A 23144-nucleotide genomic window follows, 5' to 3' on the forward strand; every position below is an offset into this window, starting at 1 on the left:
AAATTGGGTAATCAAAATGTCCAGCAGAAATCACCTGGGGAAGCCCCTTTGCAGCAATCAGATATGTTTCCTTTTCAACCAAGTGTTCAGGGCCCCAGCTTTATCCATGTAGAGGTCTCTGAACTCAAGACTACTGCAGTTTACAGCTGTGAGGTGCATCTCCTGCTACTGGTGACAATCCTTCCTGTATTTTAAAGTATGTCCAGTTTGGGACTATCTGATAGATACATGCCTAGGACAACACTAACAGGGTCCCACTTTTTTGTGTAGGGGGTTTTGTATTACAAGATTCTTCTACATGAATTGTTTTGTTTTGTTTTCGAGACAGGGTTTCTCTGTGTAGCCTTGGCTGTCCTGGAACTCACTCTATAGACCAAGCTAACCACGAACTCAGAGATCCACCTGGCTCTCCTTCTCACGTGCTGGGATTAAAGGTATATTGCCACCATTGCCTACTTCCTACAGGGATTCTTATTGTACTTTCTAATATAATAAAAGTGCCAGATGTGGTAATGTACACCTTTAATTCCAGCACTCAGGAGGCAGAGGCTAATGGATCTCTGTGAATTCAAGGCCAGTCTGCTCAATATAGAGAGTTCCAAGACAGCAAGGGCTACAAAGAGAGGCCATATCTCAAGATAATAAAATAAACAGAATTTGTGATTGTCTATTTTTGATATTTGTGGGAGTGGTGGTGTCAATAAAAAAATTAAAATGGATTGTAGCATTGATTTGAGGACTTTAAAAAGGAGTCAAAAGATCTCAAACAGGCCATAGCTGAAATTCTGATGTGGGCTGCAGATATGCCATCTTTCAGATCCAGTTGGTTTTCAAAGACTGTTAACCTCTCCTGACTCCTACAACAGACACTCCCCTTCCAAATACTCAAGAGACCAAGACAGCACCCAACCTCCTTCCCTTTTTATGAAACAGCTTAACTTTTGCCAGTATCAATCACAATTCCTGATTAAAATATATAATTTAAGACTGGCAATGGTGGCACAGGCCTTTAATCCCAGCACTCAGAGATCAAGGCAGGCGGATATCTGTGAGTTTGAGGCCAGTCTGCTTTACAGAGTGAATTCCAGTACAAACAAGATACACACAGAGACACTATCTAGACACACACACACACACACACACACACACACACACACACACACACCAGTGTTCTTGAACTCTGAGGAATCTAGTCCCAGCATTGAAAAAAAAGTGTGTGTGTGTGTGTGTGTGTTGTTTAAATAAATTTTCCCGAAGGTTGCAACTTTTTGTTTGTTTGTTTGTTTGTTTAAATTTCTACTACTTATTCAGTGTCTCTCATTAGTGCCACCACTCAAAGCATTGGCCATTGAAGGGACTCTAGCCAGCCCTAGCTCATCACACATGGCTCTGGCAGGCCTTCCTCGCTCCGCCCTTAATCTCTGCCTTGCTAAAACCATTAGATTGCATTCCTAAAGCTAGACACTAAGGTTTCCTCCCTTATCTGGCCACTTTCTCCACCTGAGGCTGACCACCAAGGTCTAGTTATCAAAGTATTGAAGTCCAGCCCCTTCAAAAGCCCCTTTTGGCTACCCCAATTAACATGCCAATCAAAACAAACCAACTATTCCTAACAAGGGGTTTCCCTTTTTGCCTTTATAAACTGACAGTATAAACTGCTATTTTTCTACGAGCCAGTCCTTAGTCCCTTGGGGGCAAATCCACTTCCCCTTCTCTTTTGCCCCCCATTTTTTCTCCCTAGTCCTCTATCTCCTGTCCTTGTTTCCTATTCCCTGCTCGTTGTCCCTCTCGAGAAATAAATCTCCTTTGTGCTGAGAACTTCGTCTTGGGGTGTCCTGAGCAGACTTTCGAGGTCCTATCAGCCATGTTATTCTAAGCACTTAACTATTTCCGTCATGAAGTAAGTAAGGTAAGGCAGAGAGGATCGGCTAAGCCTGCCAATAAAACCGCCAAAGACTACAAAGTTTATTCTCGTAACCTCTTTTACTCCCAAAGAATATCATCTGAAAGGTGTTCCTATGGATCGTGATGGAAATCTAGCTCTCGTGCGATCTTCATCGTCATCATATATGCAGCAACAATGCGAAGCTTGGAGTATTTCTGTCCAAAGGCACAGCTCCTAAAAGCAGAAGACAGACTTGAAAACCCCTTTCCCAGTACTGCCTTTCGGGTACTTGCACTCCCAGAAGTCCCGCCTCTGGCAAGTGACAGGATACGGAAACCATCAACCCTGGGAAAGCCGGAATAGGTCAGGGGAGGGGCCTCCGGCGACGCTCTAGCCTCCGCTTACTCTACGTCAGTCTCGATTGACGGGCTCCGAGCTCTAAGATTCCTTGCGATTGGATGCGGCGTCTTGAGTGGGCGGACCTCTCGGGCTGCGGCGCGCTGATTGGTCAGTTCTGCCACGCGGGGCGGAGGGGCGGTGCTTGTGGCAGCGTGAGGGGTCCGGCTGCCTTGTCAGCCTGGTGCGGACGGGTGCATGTGGGCGATCCGGTCGCTGCTGCGTCCCTTTGGCCTGCGCACCATGTCGCAGGGTTCGGCTCGTCGGCCGCGGCCGCCCAAAGACCCGCTGCGACACCTGCGCACGCGGGAGAAGCGCGGCCCGGGCTGGGGGCCCGGGGGCCCGAACACCGTGTACCTGCAGGTGGTGGCGGCAGGCGGCCGGGACGCAGGCGCCGCTCTCTACGTCTTCTCGGAGTACAACAGGTCTGTGCGGAGCCACAGCCCCGGGCTTCTGGTCTCCCCGCCACGTGCTGCGGGCCTACCTCTTCTCCAGTCCAGCCCTTTAGGTCCCTTACCTCCCTTAGTAAGCATGGTTTTCTGCCATTGGTGCAAAACTTCCCATTGGCTGGGCTAGCGCTGAGTTTTGGCATGTCGCAAGTCGCCCCATCAGCATCCCAAAGTAGGGGCCTCACAGTCAGTGTGTGTAGGCTACACTGGTTTGCTAAGTTGATGGGGAAAGGGCCCTTTCTTCCTTGTCACTAGCTAAAGAGGGTTCAAAACCTACCACAGCCAATGTCAGAACCTCCTCATCTTGGTTGTAGTTTTATCTATGTATCTACAATAAAGCATTTTACGGAATAGACTTTTCTGAATATAGTAATATTCCTCCCACAGGTACCTTTTTAACTGCGGAGAAGGCGTCCAGCGACTTATGCAGGAACACAAGTGAGTCAACACCTGGCTTCTGGGGTGGAGATGATTGTGGGCTTTGAAAGCTGAGGTGAGAGGCAGGTGAGACTTCTCAGCAGAAGTGATCTTTGGTCGGCTTTGTTTCATCGGGCTGAAATGTATGTTTTATCATAGGCTGAAAGTGGCTCGCTTGGACAACATATTTCTGACTCGAATGCATTGGTCAAATGTTGGGGGCTTGTGTGGTGAGTATGTTTTGGAGCCCTCAGAGGCTGGTGGGAAGTCGCTGAGAGTTTAACATGGCTTGCAGCTCCTTTGCTCTTCTTCCCAGCCTAGGGGAGCTAGAATTCCTTGCACCCCAGTTTAGTCAGATTGGACAGGGAGTGGGAAAAGGCAGAACCAGAAAAGCAAGTTCTAGACGTGGTTATGACCTTGCATGCTGGACTCCAAATTTAACAAGAGAGTGAGTGTCATGGTGGTGATCAGAGTAAAGGTATTTATCATGGCAACCAGCAGCAGCTGGTTGCAGAGACCTGCTGTTGAGATTGCCTCGTTATTCCTGGCTATCAGCTGGGGATATCAAGACTGTTGCAGCCAGCTTTTGAATGCTGGGTGGCACAGTGAGAGGTAGGAGTGAGGTAGCGGACTGCCCCCATTTTCATAGCTGATACTGCTGTGGTGTGTGGCATCCCTTCACTGTGCAGTTCACGGCAGCTGCCTCCCGTCCTCCCTTCAGTCCCCTGTGCCCACTCTGGAGGCACACTGGGAAGATTCCTTGTCTCTGGTACCTCTGCTAGCGTCATTTTCTCTTCGTGCATAGTTGCTCATAAGGCAGAATAGGGACACATGGGTGATAACTAGTTCAGGGAGTTCCCCTCCCCCCACTCCCTCACACTCACACACTCACACCTGGCAGTGCCTATACGTTAAATTGAGAGGGCTGATTGATTGATTGACTGACTTATACTTCTTAGGAATGATTCTGACTTTAAAGGAAACCGGGCTTCCTAAATGCGTTCTTTCTGGACCTCCACAACTGGTGAGTGCTTCCTGGGTCATCTCTCAAAACCACTTCCTTTTAAAAGTGGTAATGACAGGAGTCTTCATTTTTGTAACTTAGCACTCTGCCCTCAGGGATAACAGGTAGTGGAGCAAGACATCTCCAATCATAGTGCAGAAATACCAACTGTGTGGGCCTGGGTGAGCTACTTGGCCTCTCAGCCCCAGTTTCTTAATTTATAAAGTTACCAGAATGTTCCATAAGGTTGTTAAAGATTGAATGAAGTGGTCCACAGGAGGTACTAAATCACTTTAGATATTTGGTGCTGTAGACGTACTTGATGAATTAAAGCTTTTGTTCTTATTAAACTTCCGACATGTAATTCTGTCTCCAACAAAATATCTAAATATGTTTTTCTCCACCTCCTTGAGCTTTCACTGTCTGTGTACTGAGTTAGCCAGTTCCCACTTCTCTGTAAGCCCTCCTCTGCCTTGCAGCAGGAGCAAGATTATAGGCAGTGTGCCATGTCCCGTCCTTGGCTTTCTTGTGTGGTGTGATCCAGTGTGGCCTCCAAGTGCCATAGGCCCAGGCCGCTGTCACACTTCTACCTGTCTCATCAAGCTGGAGCTGTGAGGGCCAGCACTGACCCACGACCTTGTTTGAGAGTCATTTCCTCTGGAGCTGTCCCTGCCTCTCCAGAAAGATTGGTTTCAACCCCCATGCCTCTTTCATAGCACCTAATTGTTACTGAGTCATTTATCATTTGTTTCATCTCCATCTCTTGTTTCAGTGAGAGCAAGAGCTTCATGTCTCTCAATGTTGCTACAACTGGCATACAGTGATGCTGGGCACAATAGACATCAGTGTAGATGAAATTCAAAGCACTAGCTAAGTGTTGTGTTGACAAGGAGTACAGGTAGTACTTATTTGTATACATTACTGTGTCCTATATTTAAAACATAACTTCTTGCTTGCTTATTTTTTAGGAAAAGTATCTAGAGGCAATCAAAATATTTTCTGGTCCATTGAAGGGAATAGACCTGGGTACGTTGTTGACTGTGACTTGTTCTCGTATTTCTTCTTGTATGAGCCCTGCTTTTCTAATTGGAATCCACCAAGAACTCGTTTATTTCATGTGCCTTCCTGTTATGCCTGCGTGTATGTCTGTGTGAAGAGTGTCAGATTCCCTGGAACTGGTGTTACAGACAGTTGTGAGCTGCGTGTGGGTGCTGAGAATTGAACCGAGGTCCTCCGGAAGAGCAGCCAGTGCTCTTAAATGCTGAGCCACCCTCCAGTCCCTCTTGCTCCTTCTCATGCTTCAAGCATACAGCTGGGCAGGCAGGTGCGCTTAACCTGGCACGGGCCTACATTCACTTGTGCTTCTCAGAACTGCCACTCAGGCCCCAGGCTCCTTCCTCAGTCCAGTAGGTGGTTCTTGGGGCCTAGAACTCCTTGCAGGAGGAAATAGTTTGAAGGGTCAAGTGCTCATCTTTGTAGCTGACCCTCATCTCCAGCTGTGTTGCTAGGCCCATAACCTTGATGGGAAGAGGTCTAAATGAAGATACATCAGGATCCCAGAGCCAACAAGCGCCACCCCCCCCCCCAAGCGTGTCAATACTGCACTTTTATAAAGTGTATCAGAATTTATCCTAGCTCTCACGGCTGAGATGATAGAGCTCCTGGCTCTTGCGTTTGAGCACAGTGCTGTTTATCTTTTTCTTACTGGATCCTGTGCAGTACTCTCCTTTGGCTCTGTCCATATAATGGCTGATGAAAATATAGCTTCTGGTTTTTTTGTTTTGTTTTGTTTTTGTTTATTTGTTTTGCCCTAAAAAATGTTAAAGCTACTGCCAGGCATGATGGCTCACATCTGTAATCCCAGCCCTCTGAGAAGCAGAGGCAGGCAGATCTCTGAGTCCAAGGCCAGTCTGGTCTATAAAGCGAGTCCAGGACAGCCAAAGCTACACAGAGAAACCCTGTCTCACAAAAACAACAACAACAACCAAACCAAACCAAAACAAAACCAAAAACGTTAGGCTACTTAGAAAACCTGGTTTTGCTGTCATGTCCCCAGGAACATTCTTGTTCAAGTCAGTCAGTGGCTGTGGGTGGGAATCCTGAAGGCTTATTTCTCTGTGCCTTTACTAATGCCTGATTTCTTGACCTGTGTCTCCTGCAGCTGTGCGGCCTCACTCTGCTCCAGAATACAAGGATGAGACCATGACTGTTTACCAGGTCCCTATCCACGGTGAGTCTAAGAGCTGTGGTTCCTAATCACGGGGAATGTGGGCAGGAGAGACTGTGAGGACTTGGTTTGAGTGGCCTATGTGGGACCTTAGCCTCTTGCGGACAAGACTCTGCACTCAGCCTGACATGTTCGTACATTAGGCTTCATTTGATGCAGATATAAATGCCGTTCTTAGAGGCTTTTTAATAACTGCCATCTAAAAGAGGGGCCACTGAGGGCTGAGGAGCTCCAGCCACGGCTTTGAGTTGGAAACAGGGATGATGTTCTTGTCACTCTGAGTAAACAGATAGGGCAGGGTTTACCTACATTTGAAGGGAAGATGCTGGTGTGGAGATGCCTTTGATGTTGCCAAGGCTGAGGAGCTGTAGAGGAGATGAGAGAACTAACAAAGGCAGAGCTCAGGGAGGAGCTGAGGTTTACTGTGACCGTGGGTAAAAGACTGGAGGGAAGAGTTTGTTTCCTGAGCAGTGGCACCAGTGCTTAAAGCCAGCAAGGGCATGGCTGACAGTGTCTCCACTTCACTGTCTGAGTCCTGTGTCTTCTTTCACTTGATGGCTACTGCTACCCCTCCCAACCTCAAGTGCAAGTGCCTCCCTTACTTGTTTCTTTGCAGCGCTCTGTTTTTCCCTCTAGACCACACCACAGATACTGTCATGTGTTTTCCCGTGGTTGACACTTGCCCAGCTCTGCCTGCCAGTGTTTCCTTGGAGCCCAGCAGGTCCTGATTGAGTGGTGTGCTTGGAGGAGCAAATGCAGTTGCTGTTGAGACTAGCAGCTGTGCGTCAGCTTACCCCCTTGATTTTGATAGCCGCAGAACTTTGCCCCTTTTGGTGACGAGTATCCCATGGGCCTGTGCAGATCAGGCAGTGATGATAACTGAACTAATCTATAGCCTGATTGCTTTTCAGTCAAAGACTATTGAATCCCCTCTGTGGGCAAGGCCCTGAGCAAGGAGAGGCCAGTGGGGCTGGTAGCTCAGGGAGGGAGGGAGGGAAAGGAGTGTGCTGGTTTGATTGACCTTAAGGAATTCTCACATGTGAACACCTGGGCTGCAGTTATGGGAGGTGTGTCATGTAATGGCCTTCTGTGCTGCCAGGTGAACAGAGGTGTGTCAAGCAACAGCCAGTGCAGAGCCCGAAAAGGTCTCCCAACAGGCTCAGTCCTGATCAGTCTTCATCAGACTCCGGATCCACTGAAAATGGCCAGGACTTTCCAGACAGCGGCAGTGCAGGTAAACTAGTGATGGCCCAGGAGTTCTTCATGCCTTGTCCTTTTAAAAGATTATCTTGAGTTGACAGTGATTGTGTATGTCCTGGGGGCACAGTGAGTTGTACTAATCTATGTGGAAAGAGTCAAGCTAGTTAATATACCTGTCATCTCAAGCTGTGGACATGCTAAGCATATTAGAAATGTGTTATTTATGTGGCCTCCCTCCCACAGTGCCTCATGCCTGCCTGTCCACCCCCTCTTCAGTTCTACTTGAACAGTTTTGAAGTGAATAGCACATTTGTTGGCTGTGGTCACAGTATAGTGTGGCCTGATGCCAGCTCACCTGAACACCACACTCCCTGATCAGCCGCCTCTCTGTCCCCACCACCTGCCACTCCTCTAGCATTTGATAACCCCCTTTCTCCTCTCTTTCTGTGAGATGAGTTTTTCTGTTTAGATTCTGTGTATGGGTGAGGTCACACGGTATGTGCCTTTCTGTGTCTTATCCAATGTTGCAAATGACAGATTTTTGTATCCTATGCTCTGAGTTAGGTCTTCACTGTAAGAAAGCTGTTTGCACAGGTAGATGCTTTTCTTTGCCATGCAGAGCCCTGGTCTAGGGAAAGAGATGAAGAAGGGTTGTCAGAGGGTGGCAGGCCTCACTGTCAGGACAGTTTGCAGCTTCGGAGAGCCCCGGGGCTTGTGTTCATAGGGGAGCAGCAGGGCCTGGGCATGCTTTGGGGTGTTCCCATTAATGAAACAAGAACGCAGAGATTGGCTGCTACGTACCCACAGCACACAAGTCAGTGAGAGGGCTGGATTATCAGAAGACAGCTGTCCAAGATTTACTCTGTCTGAGGAGTTGGATACTTGGTCTGCTCTTCAGTGTTGGGCACAGTTTGGTCAGCTCCCCTGGTCTCAGAGTGTGACTAAAAAGACAGACCTTGCCAGGCGTTAGTGGCACACGGCTTTAATCCCAGCACTTGGGAGAGAGAGACAGGTCGATCTCTGTGAGTTTGAGACCAACCTGGTCTACAGAGTAAGTTCCAGGACAGCCAGAGCTGTTACACACAGAAACCCTGTCTCGGGGGGCGGGGGACACAGACCTTGACAAGCCTCTTTTGTATTGCAAGCTGAGAGGTCCAAAGCCCACATATCATCATCATCATCATTATTATTTTAATGTATTTGTTTATAAAATATTAGAATGAGAGCTAGCAGGATGTCTGAGTGGGTAGACACTTGCTGCCAAGCCTGAAGACAGAAGTTTGATCCCTAGGGCTCACATGATAGAAGGAGAGAACTTTACAAGTTGTCCTTTGTCTTCCACAGCAGCACAGTATTATATACCCCCACACTTATACCAATCCTATCCCCATAAATAAATGTAAAAAATTTTTTTAAACATTATAACTTACTTTATCCTGCCCCCAAATAAGCCAAATGGGACGAGTAAAAGCTTTGAGTTGCTGTCATGACAGTTTTCTGGTTGGAGTCCCTCTCCACCTTCTCCTCCTGCTTCCTCCATGGTACTGAAGTGAGCCCTGAGCCTCAGGCTTGTTAGGCTGATTTTCCTTTTATTTCTTTGTTTTTGGACAGTTGTCTGAGCTGGTTTTGAACTTTTGATCTCCCTGCCTCAGCCTCCCAAATAGCTGGGATTGCAGCCGTGCACCCCCAGGTCTGCTAGGTTTCACGTTGTCTGTTCTCTTACTGTTGACATCAGGTGACACACTTCAGGATGGGGTCAGCAATGTTCTTTACTGCAGGGTAGTAATCTGAGAATCATGTGCAGCCTTCACGGTCACCCTGTTAAATGTGCTTTTCCTCAGGTGTCAACAGGAAAGCAGGTGGCAGGGACCCTTCCTTAGTGGTAGCTTTTGTCTGCAAGGTAAGTCTTGGCAAAGGTGGGCAATGAGGGGGCATGTGGCTAGTAGCCAGCAAGCCATGTGTGTTCTGCCATCTTCTGTTAGCACCTGTACAGTCATTTGCAGGCAGCTCCTGGGTTGCCTTTGCTGACAAAGAACAGAACTTCCTTCTCCAAACACCACCTGTGCTTTCACAGCATTTCAAATTCTCATCTGGTGCCTTGTTGGTGTTGTGGTTGGCTGGTCCTCTCAGATCAGAAATCCCTGAGGGCAGCTCTTCCTGTTTGCTGTAAGCCAGGCATTTTACCTTCCACCTCCTCCCTTTGTTTCATTTCATTTCCCCGTCATAGCTGAGGTATGTGGATCATGTCGATTGTGATTTTGGCTCCCATTTATAGAGCCCTAAATCCACTGCCTGAAAATGCTCGCTCACATTTTATGGTAATAAACTGTTTGTCCACATGACTGACAGCCTACTTTTCATAGGGCCTCACTGTGAAGCTTTGCTACAGCACAGCCTCTAACAAATATTTTTGCCTAAATGTGAAGCCACATTATTTTATGTTGGGTATGTTGAGTTTTAGCTCTGTTTGGGGGCTGGGACTCTATAGCTCAGTGATAGAGGACTTACCTGCCATCTGCTACACTCTACAGTGCTACAATCCTGGCACTACAAAAAAAAAAAAAAAAAAGCTATTTGGAAATTTTGTCCCATTTTAACACCTCCAAGTAAGAAGCTACTATAAACAGCAATGACCAAATGGCATTGTCAGTATAATTTCTGTCTGTTTGAAGGCAGCTACACTTTGTATAAATGCTGATGCCGGTAGGCACCTTACCTGTTTCTGAGGCTTAGGCAAAGACATCTTAACTGTTGTATGGTGTTTGTTGTGATAGATACTTCCTCTGTGTGACACAGGCATCAGCTGTCTGTCTTGAGGCAGCTGCTCTGAAGGCCGTCTTGGTACAGCTGTAGGCTGGTGCCCTGGCTTTCCTCTCTTTTGTGGTTAGATATGGAATCCAAGAGGCTTTGGGTATCTTAGCAAGCTCTCTACCCCTGAGCTACGTCCCCAGTGCCTTTTAATTTTTTATTATGAGGCAGGGTCTTGCTAAGCTGTCCCCACTGGCCTTGAGCTTGTGATGATCCGCTGAGCTTCTGAAGGCTGATCCTGATCATCTTCTGCTCCCTCTTCCCTCTTGTTAATATGATGCTTTTCAACTTAGGGTTAGGAAAGCCATGAGCTAGCTCTAGTCAGAGGGGCCAGGGAAAGCACAAAGAAGGCCTGGGGACACATTCCGTACAAGGCAGGGTGGGCTCGGGGCAGCTGTGGTGCATCTGGCCCTCCATGACAGGTTGTGCTTCCCCCTGATGAGCGGGAGTTGGGTTGAATCCTACTCAGAGATACTTCAAGCGACTCGCTATGAAATGTCCTTCCTGTGCTCAGACTCACTTGGTGTGAGATTGAGGCACTGGTTGATATTTGTTTACATCTGAAGGTGCCACCTGGACCTCAGTGTCTTTGGTCTGACGTTCCCACAGGTGGAGTAAAGCTGCAGTTCTTCCCCCGGCAGCCTGGTGTGTAAAATGGGAAGGTCTAGAATAATGAGATTCAGACATCCAGCTAAGTCTTTGCCCTAAGAGTAACTTCTCAGGCCGGAGACATGGCTCAGTGGTTAAGAACGCTGCCTTCTCTTAACCAGGTCCTGAGTTCAATTCTCAGCAAGCACATGGCAGCTCACAGCCATCTATAATTTGATCTGATTCCCTCTTCTGCAGACAAAGCACTCATATACAATAAGTAAATAAATAAATAACTCTAAAAGAGAGTAACTTTTCAACTAAGGAAGTTAAGTAAACTCAGCAGTTCATCAAGATTTAAGGAAGAAAATACAGATCAGATATGACTGAGCATGGCCTGCATCGTCATGTGTAAACTCTGTAGGTCCCAGGAGTGTCAGACACAAGTTTACAGCTCCTGTGGATTTGCTGTAGGATTACTGTGTCATCTGATGAGAAAAGAGCATACTGGGAACGTGTTACCATTTTTCTCTGTCCAATAAAAGCTGAGGCACTATACTGCCAAATATTTGAAGGAAGAAGAAAATGAACACCCATCCTGTTGTTGTTTTATGAGTGTCACTGCCCTGTGGCAGCGTGCAGCAGACCTGGTAGACATTGCTTTGGCAGCACGCCGATGTGAGGGTAGAGAATGAAACAAGCCAGGTACCCTGAGTTCTCCCGAGGGCACCCAGCACCCGTACTGTCGCTTACCTGACATGGCACAGAGACACTGTGTTCAAAGTTCATAGCAAGGAGGTCTGGGAGTAGGCACTGTGTCTCAGTTCATCTGGCTTTAGCTCTAGCGCCTTTTAAAATAAGCGTTTCTTTAGACTGTGTGTACTTGTTGTGTTTTAATGAATTGTGAGGAAGCAACTTAAGTGTAGATACACTTCTGTGAAAGTTATAAGCTGCTTCATTTGCATTCTCTTTGTCACAGCTTCACTTGAGGAAAGGAAACTTCTTGGTGCTTAAAGCAAAGGAGCTGGGCCTTCCTGTGTGAGTGTCATGTCCTTGGGAACTCCATGGTGGGCCTCTGTAAAAAGAAGGCTTCTCACAGCTTGCCTGTCTTTCAGTGGGACAGCCGCCATTGCACCCATCATTGCTGCTGTCAAGGACGGGAAGAGTATCACATACGAAGGAAGGGAGGTGAGGCTCCTGGCTTTCATGACTCTGCAAGTGCAAGTGGGGCCTGGGACACTGAGCATAGCTACCATCTGGCTTAAGCTTGCAGACACCACCGTGAAGGAGTGTAGTACAGCCTGGGATTGCTCCTCTTGGCTGCACGGTGGGACCATCACCTACACCTGGAGCACCCCAGTGCTCAGCTCAGCATCTCCGTATTGACTGTTCACGCCTGGTGGGCCTTTGTGTGTAGATGCTTTCTCTGCAGTGCCTGCCTTCAAGGATGGGCTTTGCTAGCAAGTCTGAAAGGAGAGCTGTGCTCTTTGTCTACGAAAGTGTTTCTGTTATCAAAAGTACCTTACATGCCAACCCTCCTCCTAGCCACTCTGGTTTGTAGTGTCTCCATAAACCAGTATACATCGGCTGAAATATGAACAAACAGAGCAGGAAAGGGTGGGTAGCAACTCCTCAGCTCAGGCCGTGCTCTGTATATCAAATGTGTTTTGTGTATGGTAGCAGCTGCCTTAAAGGACATTGGGTTGTGGATTCTGAGCTGAGGCTGAGTTGAGAGTGCTCTGGAAGGGCATTCTGTTCCAATGAGTGGCCTGTCCAATTCTCTAGATTGCTGCTGAAGAGCTTTGCACTCCCGCAGATCCTGGTCTTGTATTTATTGTGGTAGAATGTCCTGATGAAGGATTCATCCAGCCCATCTGTGAGAATGACACCTTTAAAAGGTAATGATGAGTGACTTTGGGAAAAGTGAGAGCCATCCCTGATCAGCACACTAGCCCAGCACAGACCTTCATGTCCCAAAGACAGATCGTGTCCCTGAGACACAGTATATGTCTCTGGGAAGGCCTGGATTTTGGGTTCAAGGTCTGTCTTGATCTTATTGGCAAGATTTGAGCAGTGTTGTAGTTAGTGGGCTCTGAAATATGAGAACAACTGATAACCACAAGCCATGGAGGACTAGACAGGTCAACTACAGTGTGTGTGTATGAGAGAGAAAAAAAGAGAGACAGACAGACATCTGAGTCTAGAACAAATTCCAGGATGAGTGCCCAGGCGAATAAGTTATTTGACTTATCTCTACCCTCTATGAGTTTTCTTCTCTCACCTGTATTGAGACTACTAAGGTAGGGCAGAGTGATGTAGACTGCTAGGGACAGTCTCAGCGTGGAAACATCTCTCTAGCCCACGTGTTATGTCTACTGGAAAAGACCCAGCTCTGCAGCTTCAGTCCTGGGTAGAAATGTCTCCACCATGTCTTTCTGGTGCTTGAGCTCAGCCTTGAACACACTTGGCAAGAGCCCTTCACCGAGCTTCATCCCCAGTCCCTGGTCCTCGTGAGACAAGACATCACCATGTAGGCTTGGCTGGTCCTGGTCATGTCCTTCCTTAGACGAGGTCACCATCTTAGGTAGAATCGTTAAGTCTCAGTGTTTTTTAACCCTTTCCCCATCCGTAGTGGCTTGGTTTTGCTTGTCTTTTACACATGCTCTTTTATTCTGCTTACATATCAAGTCCTTTTGGGTCCTGTGCTGTGCTACAGTAGTGTCAGGAGTTCTCCCCAGGCCTGTTTGTCCTTTGCGGGTTCGGTGCCCTGACCAGAGACGATCCTACTCACATTTTGAGCAACAGAGCCTGTTGTAGCCTGAGGAACTTAAGTGTGTTAGGGCGGGGGTGAGGGGGTGGGGAGTGAAAGCAGGCTACCAGCCATGCCTGGATCGAGGTGGTGCCCATGGTACACTGAGTATTCCAGGTGATGGCTGCACAGTCTCCTTCCGGGTATGTCCTGAGTTTGTATCTCTTCCTAAAGGAAACCCGTTCTTCCTTCTGCCCAGGTACCAGGGAGAGGCCGATGCACCCGTGGCCCTGGTGACCCACATTGCCCCAGAATCTGTACTTACTGACAGGAGGTACCAGCAGTGGATGGAGAGGTATGGAGAGCAGCCCAAGGACAGAGGGCAACTCTTGTGGGTGGTTGTGTGTGTGGATGGGTGCTCCTCCCTGCTACTGTGCTGCTCACCACCTGCCCTCACCTCAGCCTGCCTGAATGTTCTCTAGGATTCTTGTCCTGTGGATTCTGAGTGCGTCCCTCTGTAGGGGTCTGTGTTGAGTCATTGCCACTAGATGGCCCAGTGCCTCACTTCCTGCCTGTTAAGGACACCTGGTCACTTTTTTCCACTGGCTAGATCAGTGCAGAGGAGAGACTGGCAAAAGTAAAGAAATGGCTGGGGCCTGCATCCCACTGCGCATCTGTGTTTGACTCCAGCTGCTCTGTTTATTCTCAAGCAGGTCTGTGAGAGGAAGGTCTGTCACCATCTAACCCTGCACAAGAGAGTAGCACTGGAGAGGGTTGGAGCTTGGGTATTTGGTGGCCTCCGGTAGCTCCTCAGCTCCTCTGCCATCTGCTTTACCTCATAGACCCTATCCTCTCTGCCCTGAGCAGTTCTGGGTCTTGAGATCTCTCTTTTGTTCCTTGTGGGTCTTAGTCAGAACATGAAATGTCTGTTTTCCTCTGAGGCCTTTTTCATACTCTGCTGCACTTGATGTTTTCACATCCATACATGAAGGTCTTACACTTTCTTAGTTTTCCCATCATGCTTTCCAGCATATCTCAAAGGCAGCACAAGAGGAACAAAAGCCTGGGCTTTGACCCAGACACAGCAGGATTTTGTCTGGACTATTTGGGGCAAATAACCTAACTCTGAACATGTCCATCCACATTAATCTGCTCACCTGCCGTCCTTTCCCTGAGGACTGTAACACTGGGTCCTTCCCTGAAGTGGGGTGACTCCCTGCAGACATTGTAACGAGGGCTGTTTGTTCCAAGGTTTGGGCCTGACACACAGCACCTGATTCTGAATGAGAATTGTCCATCGATCCACAACCTGCGCAGCCACAAGATCCAGACACAGCTCAGCCTCATCCACCCTGACATCTTCCCCCGCCTCACCAGCTCCTACAGTAAGGTAGCTAGTGTCCCGCATCTTTCCTGGCCAGCGGATTCCTGACCTTTGCTTTCTCACCATGAAGGGTGTTCTCGTCTTTCAGGAGGAACGCTCTGCCCTCAGCATGCCCACAGTTCGGGGTGAATGCCTTCTCAAGTATCAGCTGCGCCCCAAGAGAGAGTGGCAGAGGTGGGTACAGTTGTAAACCTATGGAAACAACTAGACTAGGTGTTGCGAGGGCTTTCTGAAAATGGTCAGTAGCAGTGTTCTGGAAAGCATTTCCAGCCTTGTGGTTTCTGCCACAACAGTCACCTGTGCAGCAGCAGAAAGATCCCAGCTCCAGGCTCAGATGCTTATTGGATAAGGTCTCACTGTATAGCCCAGGCTGGCCTCAAGCTCAGAGATCTTCTGGCCTCTACCTCCCAAGTGCTGGGATTAAAAATGTATACCACAAGCCGGGCGTGGTGGCGCACGCCTTTAATCCCAGCACTCGGGAGGCAGAGGCAGGCGGATCGCTGTGAGTTTGAGGCCACCCTGGTCTACAAAGTGAGTCCGGGGCAGCCAAGGCTACACAGAGAAACCCTGTCTCAAAAAAACCAAAAAAAAAAAAAAAAATGTATACCACTATGCCTGGCCCAATAAAAAGGTTTCTGTTGGTATTTCTGATAGTGGTGTTTTGCTCATGTGAGACATTTTCTCCTTGTTTTAATGCAACACTCTTTGATTAGAACTCTTCTTCGTAAGGGTACTGTCTAAATGTGGGTCACACTGTGTGACTGCTTTAGGCACCCAGTGATCACACATTGCTACCGGGAAAGCCCCTGCCTGTATACTCTCGGGCAAGTAAATGTATTTGCTGACTACCTGATAGCTTGTCTTCATTGTTGGGTATGAGTATGGGATCTTTACTATTTCCTGACCTCCCAACATCATTGTCAGAATAGATCATAGAATGTCACTATGTGCTGTCATCGTTGAATGACCATCGCTCTGTAGTGGTATGCTTGGGGCCATGGGCATTGCTGCATACCTTCTGCAGCCCATGTGCCAGTGAAAATGTCAATCCAAGGTCCCAGACCCCCTGAGTTTGTCTGGAAAGATTGACATGGCTTCGGGGTGCTTTCCTGCTCAGCTAGCTAGAGAACCAACCCTCTCAGTATTGGTGCTGAGTGGAGGAGGCCAGCAATACAAGCACTGACTGGGGCTTGCTGAGGATGTAGGCTCTCTGGCTCCACCCCAGAGCTGATGCAAGTACAGGTTGTGCAGACACCAGGGATCCCAGTTATTGGCTGTGTGCATGCACACTTTAGTTTGAGAGGTACTTACTGGAAACCTGCATCTCAGCTGGGGCCTTTGTGGTCCTCCTAGGGGACAGTGGCTCAAATGTGGACACGTGAGTATCCCAACCTTGGGTAGAGAACGTGGTGCTGCAGGGAACAACTCCACTATAAAGAAAGAGTCTGCCGGGTGAGGCGGGCAGATCTCTGAGTTCGAGGCCAGCTTGTTCTACAGAACAAGTTCCAAGACAGCCAGAGCTGTTACACAGAGAAACTCTATCTCAAAACAAACCAATAAGTAAATAAATAAATAGTCATCTTGTCCAAGCACCAGGAAGGCTTGATTGTCAGGCTTAATGCTGGTGAGGTTTTGAAGAGCTAAGGTTGTTCAGGATTCATTCACCTTATTTAGTTGACTGTGGTTCCAAAGGCTAGAACTGCGTGGGTCATTTTCTGCAGGAGTGTTCTGTGCCTATATTGGCTACTTTTCTGTTGTTATGATAAAACACCATCACCAAAATAACTTATAGAAAAGTGTATTTTGGTTGACGATTCCAGAGGGGTAAGAGTTCATCGTCATGGGGAGGCTTGGCAGAAAATGGAAAGTGTGGTATGGCAGGGACTGAAAGACACAAATACACAGCAGCATTTGCCGAGAGGCTGTACATGCTCTTGGGTTACCCAAGCTATTTTCCTCTGCAGGGATACCACACTCACCTGCAATACTGATGAATTCATAGCTGAGGCATTGGAGCTTCCCAATTTCCAGGAGAGAGTGCAGGAGTATAAGAAAAGCATGCAGGAAAGCCCAGCCCCAGCAGGTAAGCCAAAGCCCTGGGCAGCCTCTCTCCTAAGCATTGGCTGCCTGCAGCCTTGCAGTCTTGAGCAAGGTGTTGGTCAAATTCCATCCTGATTATTTTAGGGCTTCTCTGTATTACAACAGGGGGCTGAGTGATATTGACGGTCTTGTCGCCTGTGCCCTCCACCCCAGTAAACTGTTGTTTAATGATAGTATCTGGTTGTTCCTGAGGGTCCATCTTCCCTTGCCATGGTTGCTATTGGTCTACTTCTGCTCGGGCCAAGAAGGACCAGGGAAGATGTATGCCACCTGACCGGTAGTATTGCTCTCTCGCGGAAAGCAATTGGAGACTTGTGACCTCTGTACTTCGAGGGTTTTCTGAGTTTTCGATTAATGATAAAGAGGATGCTGGACTAGAAGGGGGTGGGCTTTGATCTAGCCAGATGGCCCTTTCTCACTCTGAAGGTCAGTGCTAGGTCAGCCACACCTCTTCCCATGTGTATCTGGGAAGAACTGTTTCCTGGGACTTGCTTCATCCTTTCTGATTAAGTTTGTGGCCTGGTGTTAGTCCACGGCCACTCAGGTAAGGCTGAGGGCTAGCCCCATGTTCCTGTGCAGTAGAAGGGAGGTGCACACACCTGGAATGTCTTAATGTGAGGTGGAAGTGCCGTCCCCATGAAGGAGGTGGTGATTAGGAGCTAGGGGACCTTCTGTTATCTATTGGGTTTTTTTGTTTTGTTTTAAAGAAAGGCCTGAGAAATAACTCTCCTTCCAGATGCTTTTCTTCCTTGACAGCCTGCAGGCCTCACATTGAAAAGGAAACACCTTCACCCAGCATCCCTCTGGGAAAGAGGATGGGACTGGATTGCTTGCCTACCTCATGACAGAATTCTGGCTGAAATTCACTTGTATTTTCCCACAGAGAAAGGACGCCAGTATCCTGAAATCATCTTCCTGGGTACGGGGTCTGCCATCCCAATGAAGATCCGAAATGTCAGCTCCACACTCATCAACCTAAGGTACCGTGTTTGCCCCAGAAGTTGCTGCCTATCAGCTTGTTGTTGAACAGTCCTCTCCACTCCCCGGGCTGATTGACCATGGAGCAGAAGCAGTGGGCTTCAGAGTGTTTCACTTAGATAGGGTCTTGCTGTATGGCTCTGGCTGCTGGAACTGTCTTTACCCAGTTGTCGTTCCTCCTAAGTGCTGGGCTTATTGCATCTACTTGCTTACTTGTGGAGAACATGCAGACCCATCCCTTCATGACTTTGGAGAAAAGAGCTGAAACCTCAGCATGCTGTATACATTGCTGAGGGGTGTCCCAGTGAGCGTGCACATTAAGCCTGTGACTACTGACTTGGTTGACTAGTAAGCAATGCTGAGAGAGGTTGCTTCAGTTCTGCAGCCGAAGCTGCAGGTCCAGGTCTTAAGCTGGTGTCTTAGCTGGTATCTGTGTTTCCCCCCAACTTCTTGCTGGTACTTTTTAAAGCTTTAGGAGTCTTGCACATTTGTTTATATTCAGCTTGCTATTGAGTTCAGCTTGTTTAGTTTTGTTTTAGTTGATTTCTGTGTTTGCTTAGGTTCATTTATCAGCAGATATGTGTCAGTCACTGTGAAGTATTCAGGACTGCTCTGCAGACATGTATGTCACAAAAGCAAGCTGGTGAAGTGCTGGAACAGTTCTTAGAGCTCATTATTACTGGCAGGAGTGATGAACAATGACCAAGTAATGCTGCAAGTGTGCACTGCAGTGTCCAGGCTCACCCGAGGTCAGACAGTGCGCATGGCAGTGCCCAGGCTCACCCGAGGTCAGACAGTGCGCACCGCAGTGCCCAGGCTCACCCGAGGTCAGACAGTGCGCACCGCAGTGCCCAGGCTCACCCGAGGTCAGACAGTGCGCACCGCAGTGCCCAGGCTCACCTGAGGTCAGACAGTGCGCACTGCAGTGCCCAGGCTCACCCGAGGTCAGACAGTGCGCATGGCAGTGCCCAGGCTCACCCGAGGTCAGACAGTGCGCACCGCAGTGCCCAGGCTCACCCGAGGTCAGACAGTGCGCACTGCAGTGCCCAGGCTCACCTGTTGGTAACTGTCTTCTGCAGCCCTGACAAGTCTGTGCTTCTGGATTGTGGGGAAGGCACTTTTGGGCAACTGTGCCGTCATTATGGACAACAGATAGACAGAATCCTGTGCAACCTTGCTGCTGTGTTTGTGTCCCACCTGCATGCGGACCACCACACGGTGAGTGTGGGACCCCCGGGGTCAGCGTGTGGGAGGTGCTGGCCCCTTTAGTCTGCGCTTGGGCTTCTTTCCCTCTAATAGCAAATGTTTGGCTCGGCTTTTCTTGCTTCACATACAGCCTGCCCAGCAGGACTGTCCAGATCTGCGCCTTTTATGATTTCCTAAGCCTCAGCCTGTTGCACTCTTCCTAACGCAGCTATGCTTTTCTACCTGTAACATTTCACTAACTGATCAGCATGTGCCACACACCCGTGAGGTGGGTAGGGCTGGGGCCAGTGGGATAGGAGCCACTCATAGGCAGGGACTTGAGCCTGGAGCTATGGAGATCATGCCTGGGCCTGGCTCATCACATGTGCTCTCCTCCCCAGGGCTTACTGAATATCCTGCTGCAGAGAGAGCACGCCTTGGTAAGTGAGGCACCTAACTGACACTGGGAATTGCCTGCTCCATTATCGGCTGGACTAGTACTCACTTCAAACCGTTTTTACTGGGAAGTCCCCTTATTGGCTCTGCACTGGCATCTTTTTCAGGCGTCTCTGGGGAAACCTTTCCAGCCTTTGCTCGTGGTGGCCCCTACCCAGCTCAGGGCCTGGCTGCAGCAATATCACAACCAATGCCAGGAGATTCTGCACCACATCAGGTGAGCACCAGGGTCTAGGCTCTGGGTTCCAGGTTCTTGCCTTCCACAGCTGCCTTCTTCCAGAGCCCCAGCTGACTGGGCCACAGATGAAGTAAGTCCTGGTAGCTGTGTCCTTGGAACATACTAAGTATCCAAGTTCTCACTGCAGCTCTGTCTCACCCTGACTGTGGCTACTGTCTCTGCAGCTGACAGTTTGAGGGTCAGGTACCCAAACAGCAGCTAGCACAGAGACATCCAAGCCAGGTGGTGCATGACAGGGATGGCCCAGCTGCACCTCCAGCAAAGGATGAGAAGAAGCCCTTCTGACTGTTGCTGCCAGCGACCTGACCTGCACTGTGGGTTAAGTTTCCTGCAGTGAACTGGACGGGCTGGCTGTGGCTTAGCTCCTTTCATTCAGTCAGTTTCCCCATCTTCATTACTGTGACAGAGTTGTGATTCTCAGAACCACCCAAGGGTCTTCATCCAAAAAACGAAAGTATTGATTGCAGGTGTTAAATGACTTTTTAAAAAACATGTTTATTGTCATTTTTTCATGTTTTGTCTTCTCATAGTATGATTCCTGCCAAATGCCTTCAGAAAGGGGCAGAGGTCTCCAGTCCCTCAGTTGAAAGGCTGATCAGCTTGCTGTTGGAAACGTGTGACTTAGAAGCAGTAAGTGGCCCCGACACAGGACCCACAGAGGGTGGGCAGGGCGAGGCGTAGAGGCCTAAGCCCTGCACCTCTTGCTCTTTCAGTTTCAGACTTGCCTGGTTCGGCACTGCAAGCATGCATTTGGCTGTGCGATGGTACACTCATCTGGCTGGAAAGTGGTCTACTCGGGGGACACCATGCCCTGCGAGGCTCTGGTCCAGATGGGTAAGTGAGGGAAGCGGACCTCACGTAGGTTCTTTGAAAGATGCATGGAACACGTGGCACTGCAGATGGGTGTGTAGGTGACCCAGTCGCTCCCTGGCTGCTGTCCTGAGGAACACAACATCACAGGACCAAGGCAGCTGAATGTTTGTGTCAGAACTCGGCCCTGGGTTCACAGGGGTATTTGCTGCTCATCTAGACTCCACCTTGATGCCCATCTCCCCACCAGGGAAGGATGCCAACCTCCTGATACACGAAGCCACCCTAGAAGATGGCTTGGAAGAGGAAGCGGTGGAAAAGACACACAGGTAGCAATGCCACAGTCCTCTTCATCCTCTTGTCAAGTAAAAGCTAAACAGCCGTCTACCCACCTCAGGAAGCGGTGCCCACAGCCATAGGACTGGCTGGCTTCCAGGCTTGTGGAATTTCCTGAACCTTTGTTAGCTCTGCTGGGCACTCTGCCTGTTCTTGTGTATCCTCCAGGCAGGGATCTATAGTGAGGTGTGGGGTTTTAAAAGAACCAGCTGGAATAAACTGTCACTTCAAGGGAAAGAGGGGTCCTGGCTGAATACAGGCTGCTTTAAGAAGGCAGAGATTCCTAGGTTCCTCAGGGTTTTTCTCAGGTGTTCACTCCAACAAGCTGACAGCCAGCACCCACTGCAAGGTCTTCTCGGGAAGTATGGCCAGGCTCTGGCCCTCGGGAGCATTTCTTCTGGCTCAACAGCCTCCCGAGGACTCCTACCAGCCCTCCTTGGTGCCCTCAGCATAGGGGAGGGGGACAGGCTTCTGGAGCCCTGCCCTAGGGCCATGCTTGCTCTCCTCTTTGCTGCAGCACCACCTCCCAGGCTATTGATGTGGGGATGCGGATGAATGCAGAGTTCATCATGCTAAACCACTTCAGTCAGCGGTATGCCAAGATCCCACTTTTCAGCCCCGACTTCAACGAGAAAGTCGGCATTGCCTTTGACCACATGAAGGTATGTATATCACACGGACTGTGGGTGCTGAGGGGCAGGGCAGGGTAGGAAAGTGACCTTCGTTCACCACTCCTTTATGGCATAGGGCCACCAAAGAAAGCTTTCTCTATCAGTAGCCAGGTGTAACCAAAAGTAGACTGATAAGCTGTGTTCCTGAAGGCTCTTTCTTCTCTCAGAGTCCCTGGAGGTTCCAGAACCTCTTCAGGTCTGGGCCATTTCCACTGCAGTAGTAGCATGAGCCTGTGGAGGAGGAGCTAGTCCCAGAGTAGCAGAGCTGGGCCTGTGCCTTTCATCTTCCCTAATGAAGGACTGGGGCTTGAACTAGCCCTGGTTGTTAGGAGCTTGACAGAAAAGTTTGAACTATTTTTTCTTTTTCCTTTGGTCTTCTGCCCTTACCTAGGAGTGGGGAATTGGCTCTTATTCATTACTATGTGACCTTCTCAAATAACATTCTTTTAAGCCATAGTCCATTGGCTTTAGGGTGTGCAGCAAGGAAAGGTGGGCCACTCCTATCCCCTAGTTCCCATGCTCCTTTGTCCCTTTCAGTGTTTCCCTATCCTGTTTGTCCTCCCAGGTCTGTTTTGGAGACTTCCCAACAGTGCCCAAGCTGATTCCCCCACTGAAGGCCCTGTTTGCAGATGACATTGAAGAGATGGTGGAGCGTAGGGAGAAGCGGGAGCTACGGCTGGTGCGAGCAGCCCTCCTGAGCCAGCAGGCACAAAGCCCAGAGGACAGAGAACCCCAGCAGAAGCGGGCCCACACAGAGGAGCCGCACAGCCCACAGAGCAAGAAGGTCAGAGCCCAGTGAAGGTCTAAGCCAGCCTGGACTGAAAGCTGTGTCCTCTGCCCTCTATGGGAGCCACATCCATCATCCTGGCGGGAACACACGATCTAGGCAGGAAGCAGCGTGGAATCAGTATGCAGTCCTCTATGGCCATGGCTGGGGGAGCACCATCAGCCAGGTGCCTCCCATGCCTAGAGGAGAACACAGCGGCAGGACAGGAGGCCACCCAATGGAAGACAAGGAAGCCAGTCTCACTAGCACAGGTGTTCCCTCTGCATGTCAGAGTCAAGCCATGTTACAAGTGACATTGGGTACATATGGCCCAGGCTCCAAGAATAGTATTTCTAAGGACTCAGACTCAATAAAGCTCGAGTTTGGAATCCTGAGTTCTTTGGCTTCATCCTGGTCCTGCTTCAGCATAGGGTCGTGTGTGGGCTGGGGTGCCCAGTATGCCCTGCATGCTCCAGTGGCAGCAAGGATCTGTGGAGC

At 49.2% G+C, this 23144-nt stretch overlaps 1 protein-coding gene across 2 annotated transcripts; it reads left to right on the top strand.

Annotated features, from left to right (window-relative positions):
• Positions 1 to 2444: 2444 nt before the first annotated feature.
• Positions 2445 to 22904, top strand: Elac2 (elaC ribonuclease Z 2). Of its 2 annotated transcripts, XM_051168219.1 has the most exons (24): positions 2445 to 2706; positions 3118 to 3168; positions 3307 to 3377; positions 4107 to 4171; positions 5119 to 5176; positions 6312 to 6380; positions 7477 to 7611; positions 9419 to 9477; positions 11953 to 12011; positions 12089 to 12161; positions 12759 to 12871; positions 13982 to 14077; positions 14974 to 15112; positions 15195 to 15280; positions 17071 to 17189; positions 18090 to 18186; positions 19264 to 19402; positions 19771 to 19809; positions 19933 to 20042; positions 20594 to 20693; positions 20777 to 20897; positions 21124 to 21202; positions 21727 to 21871; positions 22446 to 22904. In XM_051168219.1, exons 1-24 carry the CDS (start codon positions 2480 to 2482, stop codon positions 22677 to 22679), a joined length of 2484 nt encoding a protein of 827 aa, XP_051024176.1. In that variant the 5' UTR covers positions 2445 to 2479; the 3' UTR covers positions 22680 to 22904. The 2 variants fall into 2 exon arrangements, with proteins under 2 accessions (XP_051024176.1, XP_051024177.1); XM_051168220.1 differs by lacking the exons at positions 2445 to 2706; positions 3118 to 3168; positions 3307 to 3377; ... (7 more) ...; positions 12759 to 12871; positions 13982 to 14077 and having other exon boundaries at positions 15006 to 15107.
• Positions 22905 to 23144: the final 240 nt, after the last annotated feature.

This window comes from Acomys russatus, chromosome 25 (assembly GCF_903995435.1).
Source record: "Acomys russatus chromosome 25, mAcoRus1.1, whole genome shotgun sequence".
Lineage (NCBI taxonomy): Eukaryota > Metazoa > Chordata > Mammalia > Rodentia > Muridae > Acomys > Acomys russatus.

What these genes read in the sequence shown, in the direction of transcription:
- Elac2 (XM_051168219.1), top strand. Translation starts at nt 2,480, where the DNA reads ATGTGGGCGATCCGGTCGCTGCTGCGTCCCTTTGGCCTGCGCACCATG. An exon ending in ATTGAAGGGAATAGACCTGG is followed by an intron (nt 5,177 to 6,311) that starts GTACGTTGTTGA and finishes TGTCTCCTGCAG; the next exon opens with CTGTGCGGCCTCACTCTGCT. An exon ending in CGAGGCTCTGGTCCAGATGG is followed by an intron (nt 20,898 to 21,123) that starts GTAAGTGAGGGA and finishes TCTCCCCACCAG; the next exon opens with GGAAGGATGCCAACCTCCTG.